This window comes from Podarcis pityusensis (genome assembly GCF_964106645.2).
Source record: "Podarcis pityusensis genome assembly, chromosome: 13".
Lineage (NCBI taxonomy): Eukaryota > Metazoa > Chordata > Lepidosauria > Squamata > Lacertidae > Podarcis > Podarcis pityusensis.
Genome location: NC_138038.1, coordinates 37,138,539 through 37,154,974, shown reverse-complemented (window position 1 = coordinate 37,154,974; position 16,436 = coordinate 37,138,539). Strand labels below are relative to the sequence as shown.

At 44.9% G+C, this 16,436-nt stretch overlaps 1 protein-coding gene across 4 annotated transcripts; it reads left to right on the top strand.

Annotated features, from left to right (window-relative positions):
• Window position 1: 1 nt before the first annotated feature.
• Window positions 2-13,011, top strand: TMEM143 (transmembrane protein 143). 4 transcript variants are annotated; one of them, XM_080977614.1, is made up of 8 exons: window positions 2-102; window positions 1,148-1,343; window positions 5,567-5,674; window positions 6,544-6,738; window positions 8,125-8,258; window positions 9,327-9,606; window positions 10,668-10,857; window positions 11,000-13,011. In XM_080977614.1, the coding sequence occupies exons 2-8, from the start codon at window positions 1,149-1,151 to the stop codon at window positions 11,164-11,166; spliced, it is 1,269 nt and encodes a 422-aa protein (XP_080833740.1). In that variant the 5' UTR covers window positions 2-102; window position 1,148; the 3' UTR covers window positions 11,167-13,011. The 4 variants fall into 4 exon arrangements, with proteins under 4 accessions (XP_080833740.1, XP_080833742.1, XP_080833739.1 ...); XM_080977615.1 differs by lacking the exon at window positions 2-102 and adding an exon at window positions 645-767; XM_080977616.1 differs by lacking the exons at window positions 2-102; window positions 1,148-1,343 and adding an exon at window positions 123-767.
• Window positions 13,012-16,436: the final 3,425 nt, after the last annotated feature.

Below are 16,436 nucleotides of genomic sequence, written 5' to 3'. Positions count from 1 at the left end.
TCCTGCAATTCTGTATGCGGGAGCAGACGGCAGGCAAAGCTGCGCGTGCGCAGTTTGCACCGACAGCCCGAAAAGTGGAGGCGGGTGCGGGGAAAGGAACGAGTACGTGTTGCGCGCTCAGTTTAGCAAAGGAGAGGGGGGGGGAAGAGAACGATTCTCTGCGCCTGCGTGTTTCTGAAGTTGAAGTATTCTTTTGCCCGTCCGCAACGTAGACCGTGACTCGGTCATGGAGATAAAGAGTTTATAGAGAAAGGGGTAGAGTGATGAAACGATCGAATTTCCAGTTAAAAAATGAAAGGAAGTCTGCCTTTTGCCGGCGTAGAAAGGCGTTGCTCTGAGTCATAGAAATGATATGCTGAAACTCTTGTATAAAACTGTGTAGGAAATGGGAGTGAAAAGCCAGTTTTTAAAGTGTGCATAATTAACCCTGTGCATGATACCCTTCTACAAATTTTCTAGATCTGTAGCATAAACTCGCGAGCACAGTGCTGAACAGCTAAGCAAAGCGCCTGACGTACAGTGGAACTGAAGTCAAAGGCGCTAATGCGCTTGCGGGGGAAAGGAGGCTCCGCCCCCCCGGACACAAATAAGGAACGAAGGGCGGGAAAGAAGCTTGCGCGTGCGCACTAAGACCAATGTCAGCCCAGAGGTTAGGAACCTACTGCCTTGTATGGTGGGCTTCCCGCCCTCCGTCCCGTTTGAAACGGGCCCAAAGTGAATGCAAAGGCTTTTTCTTCCAGCAGGAGGAAGGAATCACTGCTTTGTCTGTAAGTTGGTGAGAGTATCGCTATTCTCATCAGTTCAGCCAACTTAATGCGTTTTGGGGCAGTGACCCCACCTCCTGTTTGGCTGATCTGATTTGGACCAGGCCCAGTTGCACAGGTGGTGGTGGCACCGTTGTGCAGAAGACCTCTGGCCTGGCTGCTCTGGCCAAGGCTCTGACCGCAGGGAGCCTTCCCTCCCCTGTCCAGGGACAGATTTTGGCCTCCATGGTGTGGCCAAGCCTTTGACTTTGTTGCTTTGAAGAAAGATGTGCCCCGTTACTGGCTAATGCCCGCTGTATCCCACTTGCAAATTAGGGTCATTTTTGAAAACCTTTGGAAAGGAAGCTGAACATGCCTGACTGGTAAACTTTGAACTTTCCTAGAATGCTGTGCGCAGCGCGGTTAGCCTTAGGGGCTGGGGTTGTAGGGTTGCCATCCCGTGGCAAGGCCTCCCTCGCTGCCAAGATGGTGAAATACCGGAAGATGCGGAGACCAGTGGAGCCAGAGAACTGGGCGGTGGACTATCGGGAGAGATACATCCCCTTTTCCAAGGACTACCTGGTTGATGCTCTAGTGAAGGTATAACATGGGCTCTGCATGGGTTCATAATAAGTTATGAACATAGTGCTGTGACTGGGCTTTTTTTTTGCTGGGGTGGGTCAGTCTGTATGATGCCTGAGCCCCTTCTGATCCCCTGGATCCAGCAAGGGTTAAAAGCTAATAGAGAATTCCATTGTTAAATTGGTCCAGCAAGGGTCGTAGTTGCCACCTAAGTACCATATAAGTACGGTCATTAGTATAACAGGATATTGCCCTGTGCCAGAGGGCAAATGGGTGGGCCCCCTCCTACACCTGACTGGTAGTGAGAAAGACAGTAGCCAGAGTTGTGTGTCAAAGCTGGGTTGGAATCAGAGTGCAGACAGAAGCCAGAGAGAGAGCCATGCTTGATCTCTGCTTGAATCCAACGCTGTGGCTGGGAGAAGCAAGACTGCTTGCAGTCTTAATGCTGTGAGCCCTTCCATCGTAGGCTAAGGTTGTATATATGTGTAAATAAACCAGATATCCTAAAGACACCACAGTCTCCACTGCCTCTCATTCCAAGGAAACCAAACCTTGGGGAAGCGCCTGGAACCCCTGGAAATCTCACACCGCTCAGAAATTGGGGTGGTGTGCAACAATATGTTGCGTGTCAGACTCAGAATCCTCTTCTCAGCTAGCTTGTCATACTTAAGATTGTACAGCTAAGCTGAAGCTAAACTTAAATGAATACATATGGCAATTGGCTTACTTTTGCATGAGGCATTCAGATCCTTGAGTGCTGTACTGTATAGCATTTATTGGCCCAGTAACTTGGGCTACCTTGGTACAGAAGATGTTTTGTTTTACAATGATTGTATGTGTTCTTGAGTGCAACTCATTCTATATTGAAGCCTGCTCCTCCCAGCCACCCACCCCAATCCCAGAGCCTGCTGCATCCTGATGCTTGGTGTGGAAACAGTACAAAACTTTTGCCCTTTAACACATCTTGCATTCTACAAGAGTGCATGGTGTTGAATCTAACAAGCGATGATGGCCCTTCTAGAGAGTTTAATCGCTACTAGGATGGCCCAAGTAGGGGTATGTGAAGAGCACAGACATTAAGAAATGAATATTTGGGTGTGGGAAAACTTAATGACAATGATTGGTCCAGGTAAAATTTATGTCTAATAATTTAAGAGTATTTAAGCTGACTTTCAACACACAATCATAAGGTACTGAGCAAGATTAGAAATGCCAGAAGCTACTATACTGTATATCACTGTGCATACTTAAGTATAGTAACCAAACTTTGCATGATAGTTCCTGAGATCAAGGAGCAGGTTTTTTTCTGTGTTTGGATACAGTTGGGTGTGCTTCTGAATCAAGATGACAGACTGAACATTTCAAAACTAGCCTGATTTTAACTACTGATTTTTTGGTTTCTTGAAATTTCTGAGCAAAAAGTATGAGGCTGCTAGTATACAATACATTCAGTTAAAGCACTAAAAAATTAATATTAATAGAATAAAATCCGCAATAAGAAAACTTCAACTAATTTCCAAATATCTGGTATAATAAGAATATCTTCATCAGTTCTTTCCTTGAGGAGGAAGGGTGGGATATAAATTAAATAAATACAGGCGGTGACCATTTCACACGGGGATTCGATTCCCAACCCCTGCATACGTTGGCAGAGTGCGTATAAGCACATCTCGCCCCTATTATGCCCCTGTTAAACCGCCTTCTGTGCATTGGTGATCATGCATCAGTTGGATGTGCCTAAAATGGTTGCTGCCTGTAATAGGAAAGAATAATAAAAGAGTCTGGGGGAAGTGAATGAGTTTTTTGAAGGGGATTTTTCTGTAGCTCTGAAGTCACTACACTATTTGCTGAACAAGTGTAAAATGAGGGAAGTGAAGGCAGAAAGGGGATGTGGATTATTGAGAAGAGGGCTGTTGTTCCAGAGCAGAAAAGGAATAAAGGGATATAAGGAGAGGTGAAAGAGATAGTTAAGAGCTTCTAGCATTCCAGGATTTCCCTGCGGTTCAGAAATTGTATAATGTTACTCTGGAGACCCTTGGGAACTCCATTGTATATATTATTATCAACCTTATTAACATATTTTTATCTTCAGTATGTGAATGGAATATTTTGATAGGAGCTTTATGTCAGAGAAGAAAGCTCCCCTTTGTGAATTGGGAGAAGGAAGGAAAGAACAGAGTGGCTGCATGTTCTTGGAGAGCATCACCTTCAGAAGTTAGGTCAAGAGAATGCCTTCCTGACACATTTCATTGACAACCAGATAGGGATAGCTGGTGGCCCTCTGGGCTGGCGACACTGAACAATATGGAGCAGGCGTAGTGCTAAGTGTGCAATGAGATCATGTCCCATTGCAAGTAGGTATGTAGGTTGTGGGTGTATAGAGAGAGAGCACTATATGTTTTCCCACCTTGATGTTAACGGTGTATGGAACCTGCAGCAAGCATCTTTTTGTATTTTCTTTTATTTCCATCCAGGATTTCTTTCTTGCTGAATTGGCCACCCCAGCTATAGTCAAGAGACTTATAAAGTAAGGACTAGAAGACTATCTTCTCCTTTCTCCCCCTCCCCTGTGGGAGGTGTAAAACATACAAAAGCCAATTATAAATTACCTAATGTTTGAGCTTCACTCACTCATGTGTATAGTCATAGGAATATAAGAAAGTGCTTTGTATCAGGTCAGACTATTTGTTCCTCTAGCTTAAGACTATGTACACACCATTCATGAAAAGCCTATGACTCTCCCCCCCCCCCCAAATCCTGGGGTTTGTAATTTGTTAAGGGTGCCGGGCAGGGCTTTTTTTCAGGGGGAACTCAACAGGAACTCAGTACAGGTGAGTTCCGGCTCCTCTGGTGAGCGCCATTGCCATTCTAAGAAAATGAGGGTGGTGGTCACAGTGACATCTTTCTAGAAAAATAGCACTGGTGCCAGGGATTGTAGCTTTGTGATGGGTAAACTCAGATCCCAGGATTCTTTGGAGAAAGCCATGTGCTTTAAATGTATGATGTATATGAAGCCTAAGTATTGACTAGCAGTGGCTCTCCAGAGTCTCAGGCAGCAAGTCCCTTCACATCACCTGATCCCTGATCTCTTACTATATATATATATATATATTATTAATTTCAACATACCAATTCTTATACAATCTTTTTGGACTTCCATCAGACTTCTGATGATCCACCATTTTTATCATTTCTTCTGCATTTCTTAAATTCCTATTGCCGTTAATTATCTTAACTCACAATCCACCTCTTCAACCATTTTTGCAATAATTCAAATAATTTACCTCACAAAACTTCTTGCAAACCTACAAACGTAATCTGGTCATTACGATCCCTGATCTCTTCTATGTGCAAAGCACAGGATCGGCCAATGGACCGTGGTCCCCTTTGTAATAGGAAGCTGACGTGCGTTGTCTTACTTGAAGCTTGGAACATGGAAGCCTTGCTCATAATGACGCCAAGCACCCCAGCTAAAAATGAAACAAGCCACAAATGCTGAAAGGAGCTTTCTGGGAGCCTGGTTCACCACAAAAGCTTGGATCTGCCTAGAACTGGTGGCAGTGTGTGTGTGTGTGGAGTTCTCCAGTGGCAGCTCATAACTTGTTTATGTATGCAGGGTGTGAATTTAGTAATTAGCGTGCATGTATGTGTGTTACATGTTCTTAATTAAATGTAGATCAAACCTGTAAACAACAACAACTTAATCCAACCTTTACTATTGCCTATTATTTATTAAATCTATTAGGAGCTTTTCTTGCTGCAGGCAACTCAAAGCGACTTTACAAAAAAGAAAAACATTAAAACACACACACACAAGCTTTATAAGGCCATGGATTGTTAACAACCAAAGGCCTGGTTGAAAAGGAATGTTTTTGCCTGGCACTTCTACCAATTTGGTGCGCACCAGATGTTTTAGACTAGGACTCCTATCATGGGAGTTGTAATCAAAAACGCCCAGAGGGCTCCAAATTCGCAAAACTGATTTAATTCTTATCAATCCAGTTGGGGACTAAGTTTTTAAAAAGTTGTTTCAGATTGATAGGGAAGCTTAAGAATAACACTGCTGTAGCAGCATGGAATAATCTGTCAGCCCGTTGCCTCAATTATAACAATATCTCAGGACAAAGTAAGGCATCCTTTTAATAATCTGCTGCAATTCAGCATATCACAACAAACGTATGTAAACAGGTCATTTGGTTCTAAACCACCTTTGGACTAACCTTGTCTGTTCCTTCTTTCAGGAGTTCCACTCTTCTAGTCAAGCAGATCGCGCTACTTTCCTGGCATTTGTCTCTCAAGTGGACTCGTCCCTTCTTCACCGTTACCACTCCATCCTAGAGCAATTACAGGTAATGACAAAGTACGCTCCTTGTGGGGACTGGCCTTGTTTCTGAATGAATTGCTCATCCAAATGCAGAAGGGGTTGGGGAACAGCATGTGCCGGAAGCTAGTGGGAGGCATTGTGATGAGATCCTGGCTTACTCACTAGTTTCCGGGCTCAGAGGTACAGGAACTGATCTTTAAAGCACTCCACAGCTCTGTAATTCCTCAAGGACTGCCTCTTCCCATATGAACCAGCTCAGACCCTGTGGTTTTCATCACAGACCCCTTCTTGCTGTGCTGCACCTGAAGTAGGTACAGATTGTGAATCAGGCCTTCTCAGTGGTGGCCCCCTGTTTGTTGAATGCTCCCTCAGGGTGATGTACCTAGCACCATCCTTGTCAATCTTTAGCTGGCAGGCTAAGGCCTTTTTGTGTGGCCTGCTGAGGTGGTGGTCATCTTTTAGTGGGATGGGTAGGACTTGTCCTTACTACAGTGGTACCTCGGGTTAAGAACTTAATTCATTCTGGAGGTCTGTTCTTAACCTAAGGTACCACTTTAGCTAATGGGGCCTGCTGCACCGCTGCCACACGATTTCTGTTCTCATCCTGAAGCAAAGTTCTTAACCTGAAGCACTATTTCTGGGTTAGCAGAGTCTGTAACCTGAAGTGTCTGTAACCCGAGGTACCACTGTATATTGTAGGATGAGCGTCAAAGGAATTTTATAGGGCCCATTGTTTTGTATTTCTTATGGTATTAAGTTGTGTTTATGCTTTCCGTTTTACCTTGACAAGTTGCTTCCAGGCTTTTTATTGTGTAAAATGACCGATCAATGCAGTAAATAATAATAACACTGTTAATGGCATTAATACTGGCTATTTATTTCTCCCCTTCCCAGGCTCTGTACGCTCCTATTAATCCCGACCAGGACACACTGCAGGAGTTCTCTCTGACTGATGCTGAGCGGTTAGCAAAAGAACAGGAAGTTTTGGCCAGGATGGATCCATTGCTGGCCCAGGCCAACTTCAACAGTTTGTCAGAGGAAACCCTGGCCTATGCCCTTGTGGTCCACCATCCTCAAGATGAAGTCCAGGTGAGACCTGTCCCAGGATAGGGCCATTCTTCCTCCCCGTAACACAATGTGACTCTTAACAAAGCCAGATTCTGTACATACATGTTATGGGAGTTTTCTCACTGCGGAGATTAAGTTCAGGCACAGCTCCACCAGAGGCCCTTCAGCTTCCCTGTGTCTGAGCTTCTTCGTATATTCGTATATTCTTCGTATATTATTATACGAGCCAGTTTGATGTAGTGGTTAAGAGTGGTAGTCTCATAATCTGGTGAACTGGGTTCGATTCCCCGCTCCTCCACATGCAGCTGCTGGGTGACCTTGGGCCAGTCACACTTCTCTGAAGTCTCTCAGCCCCACTCACCTCACAGAGTGTTTGTTGTGGGGGAGGAAGGGAAAGGAGATTGTTAGCCGCTTTGAGACACCTTAGGGTAGTGATAAAGTGGGATATCAAATCCAAACTACTCTTCTTCTTCTTCTTCTTCTTCTTCTTCTTCTTCTTCTTCTTCTTCTTCCTATTAGCCTTCCTGTCATCAGTTTATTATCCTAGGGCTTGAAGCAATAGAATTCATACAAGAACCATGAGAAATTCCTATTAAAATGTACAGAATATTGTTGAAGAGATCAACAGCACAGCATCCCCAGATGTGAAGCTAAAGGCACACCTTTAGAGCAGGTGAACCCATAGGACTCCAGCTCCCAACAGCATCTGGAGGGCTGTAGATTTCATGCACTGCTGCATGAAAGCCTTGTGACTTCAGCCCCTGTGTCTCATTTTTACACTGAAAAGTGCTCTCCGTGCCGATCCATTTGCTCAGATTTATTTTTTTTAATAATATTTATTAAAGTTTCATAAGAAGAAAAATCACATTAATAAAAAAAATTAACAATAAAAAGGAAAAATAGAAAAAAGAAAAAACAGTTAAAAACAATTCCATCTTTTCATCACTTCTTTTACATTCACTTGTTTCCCGGACCTCCTCATACCTCCCTCTTTTGTATTCCAATTCAATTTGTTAATCCAACAATTCCTTTCCCTCCTTTTTAATCCTAATCTTTAATCTTGATATATTATAGCTTTAAATTTTTACATATTAAAAACCAATTTTTACATATTCTTTTGTACCATTTGCTCAGATTACTTAACATGCTTGGCACTGATGTATTTATTTTTTGCCACCATTGTAGATTTGGTTCCTTATTTTATATGCAGGTTGGCTTTATTATTATTTCTTAAATTTGTACACCTCATTGTAACATTTATGTACAAATGTTTAAAATAAAAAATAGCGCGCACGCCCTCAAAACATTCACACTATTGGTCTGTATGGAATGCTCCTTAGCTGTAGTTGCAACACAAGACCCCCTGCCCCCCAAAGCAATTGTATTTTCATGCCTTCCTTTTTGCAGGTCTCAGTAAATCTGGATCAGTATGAATACATAAGATTCTGGGCTCTTGGCCAACGGTTCGGACCACTGCGTGTGATGACTACCCTTCAGAATCAGAGGGGGTTCTTTGGCACACCTCGGGTTCCACCAGACAGGCAAGTGAATAATAATAAAAACAGATCCCACCCTGAGATCCTTTTGGGGAGAGCTATTCCCCTGACTCTACATTTGCCTCTCCCAGCTTGTTACACTGTTCAGACTCCCATAAATCTAGGCCTTAGGCTGAAGCTATTGGGAGTTGGAGACCAACTGCATTTGGATTGCAGCAGCTTGGGGAAGTCTGCTCTGCATTAACTGGACAGGAAGATAGGCAGTGAATAGGTTTTGTTCATATGTGGATGGATAATTCAGGGACATACCGTACTGTGGATTCTTGGGCACTTTTTAATCAAAGCAATTTCCAATAGTTTGGAGACTGAAGGAATTTCTTAACTTTTTGTTTTAAAGTTATGTGAGCATGATCCCTGTTTGAAAAGGAAACACAGTACTGTTCGTCCACTGCCTCCATGCTTTATTGGTATTTGCCTCCACATGGACAAAATGTGTTTGGCCACTTAGTATGGTGTTTTATCCACCTCAGTTTATTTAATGATAATCTCTTCTGCCTTTCAGTCAACATTGTGTTTTATGGTTCTTGTTCAATACTTTATAATTTTAAATGATACATGTATAACAATATACAGTACTGAGTAAACTTTGCAGGGTTTTGATGAGTGCTTATACATTGTACCTCAGGTTCCATCTGCACTATACATTTAAAGCAGTATTATACCACTTTAAACAGTCAGGGCTTCTCTCAGAGAACTGTCGTTTGTTAAGGGTGCCAAGAGTTGTTAGGACTCCCCTCGCAGAGGTACAGTTCCCAGAGTTCCCTGGGAAGAGGGACCAGTTTTTAAAGCACTCTGAGAACTGTACCTCTGTGAGGGGGGTTGGTATCTCTTAACATCCCTCAGCGCCTTTAACATTCTGCAGTTCCCAGGGTTATTTAGGGGAAGTCACCTTAATGACTATCTGCTTATATCTTTAATTGAATTATCTTTTATGTTGCCTTGATATTTTTTGATATACCGGTACAGAAATATTTTATTTATCCATAAATAATATGAAAATGCTTTCTTTCCTCTGTGGTTTTTTATTTTTTGCCCCTTTTCCTCCCAAACCAGACAGTACTTCAAACGGGTGGTGGTGGCTGCCCGGATTAAGAATGCTCACCTCATGCTTAAATGCTTTAAGGACATTCCCCTGGAAGGCCTGGAGCAGTTGCTGCCTGCCGTCAAGGTCCGCACCTCCATCTTCTACAGGGCCCTCCTCAACGGCATGCTGATAGTGAGCGGCTTGGCCGTCTTCGTCAACGTGGGCATGGTGGTGCTTTCTGACCTGAAGATTGGCACCACCTCCCTGCTGCTTTTCTTCGCTGCCTTTATGGCCTTCCGGGCTTGGAAGGTATGCATGATGATGATGCCGCCGCTATTTCTAGAAAACTGGCCCTGCCTCTTAAAACAGATTGCCAGCCATGTGACCTTTGGTAACATAGCATTTAAGGAAGGGGCGGACAGTTCCGACGTTGGGGCTGATGGGAGTTGGAGTCCAACAATCAGCATGGTCAATGGCCAGGGATTAAAATAAAAATAAAATAACAGAGTCTGTAGTCCAGCAAGATCTGGAGGTTTCTGTCACTGTTTTGGGGCAGCATTTCCCAATCTATTGGTCACAAAGCCAGTAAGCCAAACATAATTATTACTTCTCATAATTTAACTGTTATGATGAAGATCTCTCCTTGAGATTCCAGAGAGCTGCTGTCAGGTAGACAGATTGGAACAATTGTCTGGTTTTTCTGGACAAAACAGGCCCACATGGTCATACGCACCCTGTCGTTTTCTCAAATAGAAGTATCTACCATTTATTCCATTGTGTGGGGTAGTTGGGAGAATTACCCATTGAAGATGCACTTAAAGATACCTTTGCCTTCAGGACAAAACCTGTAATACACACCTCTAAATGCACTACTCTCCCCATGTGGGTACTTGCAGGCTACAAGTCCTCCTTCCTCCTCTCACGCCCTGTCCCTCCTATTGATGGACACTTTGCTAGGGAATCGCAATACGTGTCAACCTTGCTCAAAAGCACTGCTGTAACTGTGGCTGTAAACCCAGGAGGCCTGAATCCCAACTTGTCCACTGCTATAGTTAAACTATGGGATTCGCTCCCATAGGAGGCAGTGATCACCACCAACCTGAATGGCTTTAAAAGACAATTAGACAAAATTAATCGATAGGGATAGCAGCGGCTACTACCTGTGATGGCTACGCTGAATACCAGTTGCTTGGAACCGCAAGGGGGCAAGGGCTCTTGTGCTCAGCTCCTGCTTGTAGGATTCTGACAGGCACTTGCGTGGCCGCTGTGAGAACAGGATACTGAGCTTGATGGGCCACTGGCCAAATCCAGGAGGGCTGTTCTTAGCAGTCTTGCTTCCTGTGGACACCCCTGCTTTCTTCTTGTTAAAGGTCTTTGGCCAGCGCCGGAATATCCACTCCCTTGAGCTGGTGCACATGCTGTATTACCGCAGCACATCCAACAACTCTGAGCTACTGGATGCCCTTGCTCTGCGTGCCCAGGAAGAACATGCCAAGGAGGTCATCTTGGCACACAGTTTCCTCCTCCAGCTGCACCAGCACTATCACCCCCTGGACATAGGTATTTGCCTGGCCTTGGTTCTTTGGGTTGGGGCAGGGTTGAAGCAGTGAAAAACTAAGCCATCCCCTGGGATGGGTTTGAACTTGTGAAAGGTTCTCTGACCTCTCTTTCTCTTTCTCTTCTCTCTCTCTCTGTCCCCCAGACTCCAAAACCATTGAACGCATGAGGGAAGAGGTTCAGGCGTGGCTGCACCTCCACTCTGGTCTGGATGTAACCTTCTGTGCCGACCGTGCTTGCAGGCATCTCAGGGAACTGGGAGTTGGGGCAGGGGGCTCTCCTGCAACGGAGACCCATCCTGTGACTGGTTAGGAGCTTCCTAGGATTGTTCTGGCCAGCACTTTTGGTTCCTAGTGGTCAGGCCACCTGCTGAGGCCCCTAACGCTGAGCATGTGAGGCTTTGAAGGCACAGGCAGGGGAATTCTTGCCTTCCCGGGGCATTATGGGAGCAGTGCCCAGGGCTGCAGTTGTCGATGCTGCCCAGAAGCCTCAGGGTTTCTGCTTCTACTACTGCTGTATCTCCCCTGGATGTCTATGTTCCTCCAGGAATCCATGTTGGGAGGAAACTCAAGCATGTAACACCATAAGAGGTGTAAATATCACCTGGCATACAACATTCAACCTCATTACAAGGGGGGCATGTTACACCTCAGACTCAACTATTTGGAAGGCTTGTCGGGGAAGCTTGTTTTTAAAGGTGTCCCTGTTTTTGTAAAAACCCTTTTATTATATGCTGCTGCCTTTGGGGGGGGGGCTGCCTGCTTTTTCTTGTATCTGAGGAATGTGGGGGCGAAGTTCCTTGCAGGGCTGTTTACATTTGAAATGAGAATGGCATAAAGCAATGAATTGCTTGCGTTTAGGGGCAAGATGAGGTTTTAGAAATATTCCTTTGCTCTGCTGCTTGGGGGCTTTAAAAAAACGTATTAAATCACTTTTATAGCACTTTGAAATTCACAGTATACGCTTACGAGGAATTTGAAGACTACTACGCACTTGGTTTTTGTTTTGCCTGTTTTGTAGAGACCACGGAGGTTGAGATGACACACACACACTGCATGGTCTTGGACAACTCAGTAAGTTCATGCTGTGCTTTGACTTGTTAGGGAAGGGCACTCGGCACGTTTCTAGAGGCACTTCTCCATATTATTGCCCCCAGATGTTCCAGCTTCAGGCTGCTATACTGAGAACAGATTTGATGCCTTGGAACAAATTTACGCTCTGAGTTAATGAATGAGCTCCTATGTGTTTTTTAAGTTCCAGTATTGTACTCACTGAACCATGCTGTCTTTTGTTTTCTGGTTGTCAATTGGTCATCAGTCTACAGTTGAGGTTTGGAGTTCAGAAACTTGCACAAGTAGTAGGAATTATTAGGAGGGCTGTTGCTGATGGATTTTGAAGTTGAGGCATCTGCTACCTCCTTTTGATGCATGCAATAAGGTCTTAATTCTACCCTCATGGAGGGTACCTGACTTCTGCTGTCTCCATCTCTAAATAGTGCATGTGTGTTCAATGTATGTATGTGTGCTTGGGGGGGAACGACTTCACCCTAATGAATGCCCTTGTAACTGAGCAGATGTGATATTGTTCACTGTTTGTTGTGTTAGACTGGGGGCCAGCTGGCCCCCCTGAGAGGTCCTCTGTCCTTTTTTATGGTGTGCATGTACCAGCCGTGAAGTCTCCCATCAGCCATGATGCTGTATTTGAAGCAGCACCTGCCAGCAAAACCTCAGACAGAGAACTTGGTGCAAATAGGAGCCAAGTGGAGGCTGTTTGTGGACACTGGTCTGCTATTTCACAGTCTAAAAGCAACAACAGGGCAATGCCTCGGTGATATTTTACATGGTAGCATTGCCCGGATTTTCACTTTTGATTTCTTCCCTTCCCCAAGAGAGTGCTACCTGAAGTTTTTGTCTCTTGTAACATGTCTAAACAGCACTCTTACCTACAGGTGTGTGTAGTGGTGTGAGAAGACCCTCTAACAACAGCTTGTTCTGAGCTTCTCATGCCTAAAGTGAGCTCTTAGTCTTAAAATAGCAGTGGTTGGGGTTTTTTTTTTGTTTTTGTTTAACCCTCCACCCATGTTGGAAGTCATTGTGGCTCAGGGGAAACTGCATGAATGTCTGTATCTTCGGCACAATAAAAAAATATTTTCCCATATTGACAAGTTTTCTCCTACTTTTTATTCTGTTTTATTTTGCACTGCTTGGTCCTAAAGTAACTTCACTGAACTGAACAGCCAGGAGGGCAGTGGTTAGTTATGCTTGGATGTATATTATTATTATTATTATTATTATTATTATTATTATTAAATTTACTAGTTGCTTTTTCTTGCCCAGGGCAACCCAAAGCACCTTACATCCAAACCTAAAGACAGACAACCCCACCCACCCACACAGATGCATTAAAACTAAGAGGAGAAAAGAAATACATTAGAAACATCCCACAATCCCCTAAAGCTTCCTTGTAGCTCCACACCCTCAAAGTATCCTGTGTGCAATAGGGGCACCAGGAGCCCCTCTTTAACCTTCCCTATTTATAATATTTTGCACACTGGAGTTGGATACTTGACTGAGCAAATAACAGCCAGGTATTTGAAAACCGTTAACATTCATTGAACGACAGCATCATTATTTCTGGCTTTCCTTGACTCCCTGTAGCTGTGTGTCTCACTTGTATCCCATGAGTTCCTACTTTACCATTAACTCGTTCTTTCAGTAGCAACTGTTTTGTCTTGAATTCCTCCTAGGACATTACAGAACAAACAGATACATCATGGTAAGGCACCCATTTGTTCCTGCAGCAAGCAAGACAGGAAGCTCAGCAGTCCTAGGCAGTGATCATGGCCCCCGATGACGGTTTTTGTGTGTTCTCTGTTGGGAGATGCCTGCTGTTAGAGCAGGTGGCCTGTGGGAGATGTTCATGCTGCTGGGTTTTGCTATGGGACCAATGAGCACACAGCTCCCCTTCCTGACAAATGACACTTTATTGGGGCAGACACACTATATTTTTTTGGGGGGGGGGCAGAGAAACTACCACCCCCCGAGTTACTTTCTTGGCTTCATTGAACATTTTATGGCAGATTAGTGGAGGGGAGATTCTGTTTCTAATATATCACATTTCCAGCAGTGATAAACTTAGAAAAAGCCAATTATGGCTTTAAAAAAGAAAACTAGCACAAGTGACACAATAAAACAGCCTGCTTCATTGTTTAGCATCCTGCCACTTGCTGACAAGGGCTCCCCACAAACAATTACTTGAGCTCTCTTATCTTGAGGTTTCCTTCAAGAAGAAAGTTGCCGGAGAGGTTCTGATGCAGTCATACAGCTTATTGAGCAATGTACAGGACTGCTGATCCTACACCTTGCCTAATGGTGGAGGTATCACCTAAAACCTTCGGGGAAGGGGCTCCCCCTGTCAAAGGCCACATTCCTTTGGAGGTGCTAATCAGCTGGAGGCAGCATACTAGCAGGAGGTGGGGCTGAAGCCATGTTCTTCCTGTCTCCCCAGTCAGCTGGTTGCCAGAAGAGAGACAGATATGGACACACAGCTTGCAGAGGACTTCTGAAATGAGGTGGGCAGGCTGCAGATTACCAACCCCTCATCTAAGACACCAACAACCTGACATGATATTTGAAAGGAACTAATAAACTGTCTCCTTGATAAAGGGGCTACACAGGACATTGCTTTGTGGCAGTCGGCTCACTGGTCAATCTAGACCAGTTTTGTTTACATGTGCTGGCAGCAGCACTCCTTGGCCTCGAGCAGAGATCTTTCCCAGCCTTGCCCCCTTCCACTGAGAGGTGCAGGGTAACGAGTTTGATTTCCCCTAAGTTAAGCATCTTCTCCATCCCTGGGCTATGGGATCTTTTTAGCCGTTGCACAGCCTCTAATTCAAGGATGGGGGACCTCCAGATGTTGGCAGACTCCCACCAGGCTCAGCCAGCAGGACTGAAGGGCAGGGATGAAGGGAGTCTGACAACATCTGGAGGGCTGCAAGTTCCCCACCCCTGATGTAATTCTACATTTGTTTTAATTAAAATGGAAGATTACAGGTCAGACAGATTGCATGTTATGGTAATCATCTCAGCCGTACAGTTTAAGGAACCTGCTGCGTCAGGCAAAGGCCTATCAAGTTCATCGTTCTGTTTCCACAGCAATCAACCAGGTGCCTTTGGGAAGCCTGTAAGCAGGGCAGGAGTGCAACAGCACTCTGCCCACCTGTGATTCTGAGCAACAGGTATGCAGAGGCATGATGCCTCTGACAGTGGAGGCAGAACACAGCCATTGTGGCTGCTGGTAGCAGAATATTGTTAAGAGTTCCCCTCTTTCCCCCCAGCAGAGAATCCCTGCTGAGTATGCAAAATCCAGAATGGACCACCCTTCTACCCCTTAATGTTGCCTGCTTGTTTCCCAGTTGCCTTCATGACTAACTTGAGGACTAGAAGGAAGCATGCCTTCGAAAAGGCTGACAATCTGCGTCAGATGAACCAAGGGATACAAAGCAGTGTTTTGTACTTGGGAGAGAGATGCGGCTATGTTTCCTGTACTTAGGACAGACCCATAGAACCAGAATTGGAAGGGACATCGAAGGTCAACTAATCCCAGCTCCAGCTGATGCAGGAAATCCACTACTACAGCACCCCTGATAGGTGGCCATCCAGCCTCTGCTTAAAAACTTTGTAACGAAGCAGAGCCCACCATCTTCTAAGCCAGGTGTGGGGAGCCTTTGGCCCTCCAGGCGTTGCTGAACTACAGCTTCCATCCCTGGCCCCTGACTTGCTGGGGCTAGTGGAAGTCGTAGTTTAGCAACACCCGTTCTACGGTATTAGCTTGCTCCCACCCGCCGTGGTGTCGGCTGCCTTTTTCTAGCCTTGCTTCTACTCTTGTAAAAAGACAAGCTTTAGGGTGGCTGGTGGATTCAGATTTCAATTAGGTTAAATATTTATTGGTTCACGTGCCCAGATCTCTGCACCACCAGATGGTATATTAGTGCTCTTGGCAGGCATTAAGCTGCACTTTTATCTCAGCCCAGTGCACAGTGAGGATGGAAAGCAGCTGTACCTAGAGAACTGGGGTGGGGTGGGGTTGCTGGCAGATCAGGACCAGCGAGCACAAGGTTCGTAGGGTCTTGCATTCAACTAAGTTTTACTCGGGGCAGAGCCACTGAAGTGAATGATGCAACTTGGCCAAGTTCGTTAATTTCACTGAGTCTACTCGGAGTAAAACTTTGCTGCATTCCAACCATAGTCTCCACTCGGCCATGCAGATCCCTGTGTGTCCTTGGCACATCTTTTCCAGCCTTACCGATATCACAGGTTGTTTTGAGAATAACATGGGTGGAGAAGGAAGCTTCTGTGAAGGGGAGATTGAAACGCAATAAAAACAAGTTTGCTCAGTCGGAATGCAGAGAGTTTGGGCAAGGAGGGACTGAATGAATAACAGCAGTCCGGAGTTGGCTGGAAGAGGTGCCACAAGCATTTCTGCAAGGAGGAAAGCTTTTTAATGATGTCGGGTGTTGTGGATTTGGAACAGCATGTTTGCTTCTGCACTCTCATCCAGTCAGCCTGCACTGTTTGTAAATA

Coding starts and splice junctions, on each gene's coding strand:
- TMEM143 (XM_080977614.1), top strand. CDS start 1,149: ATGCTGTGCGCAGCGCGGTTAGCCTTAGGGGCTGGGGTTGTAGGGTTG. Junction 5,675..6,543: donor CCATCCTAGAGCAATTACAG/GTAATGACAAAG, acceptor TCCCCTTCCCAG/GCTCTGTACGCTCCTATTAA. Junction 10,858..10,999: donor CTATCACCCCCTGGACATAG/GTATTTGCCTGG, acceptor TCTGTCCCCCAG/ACTCCAAAACCATTGAACGC.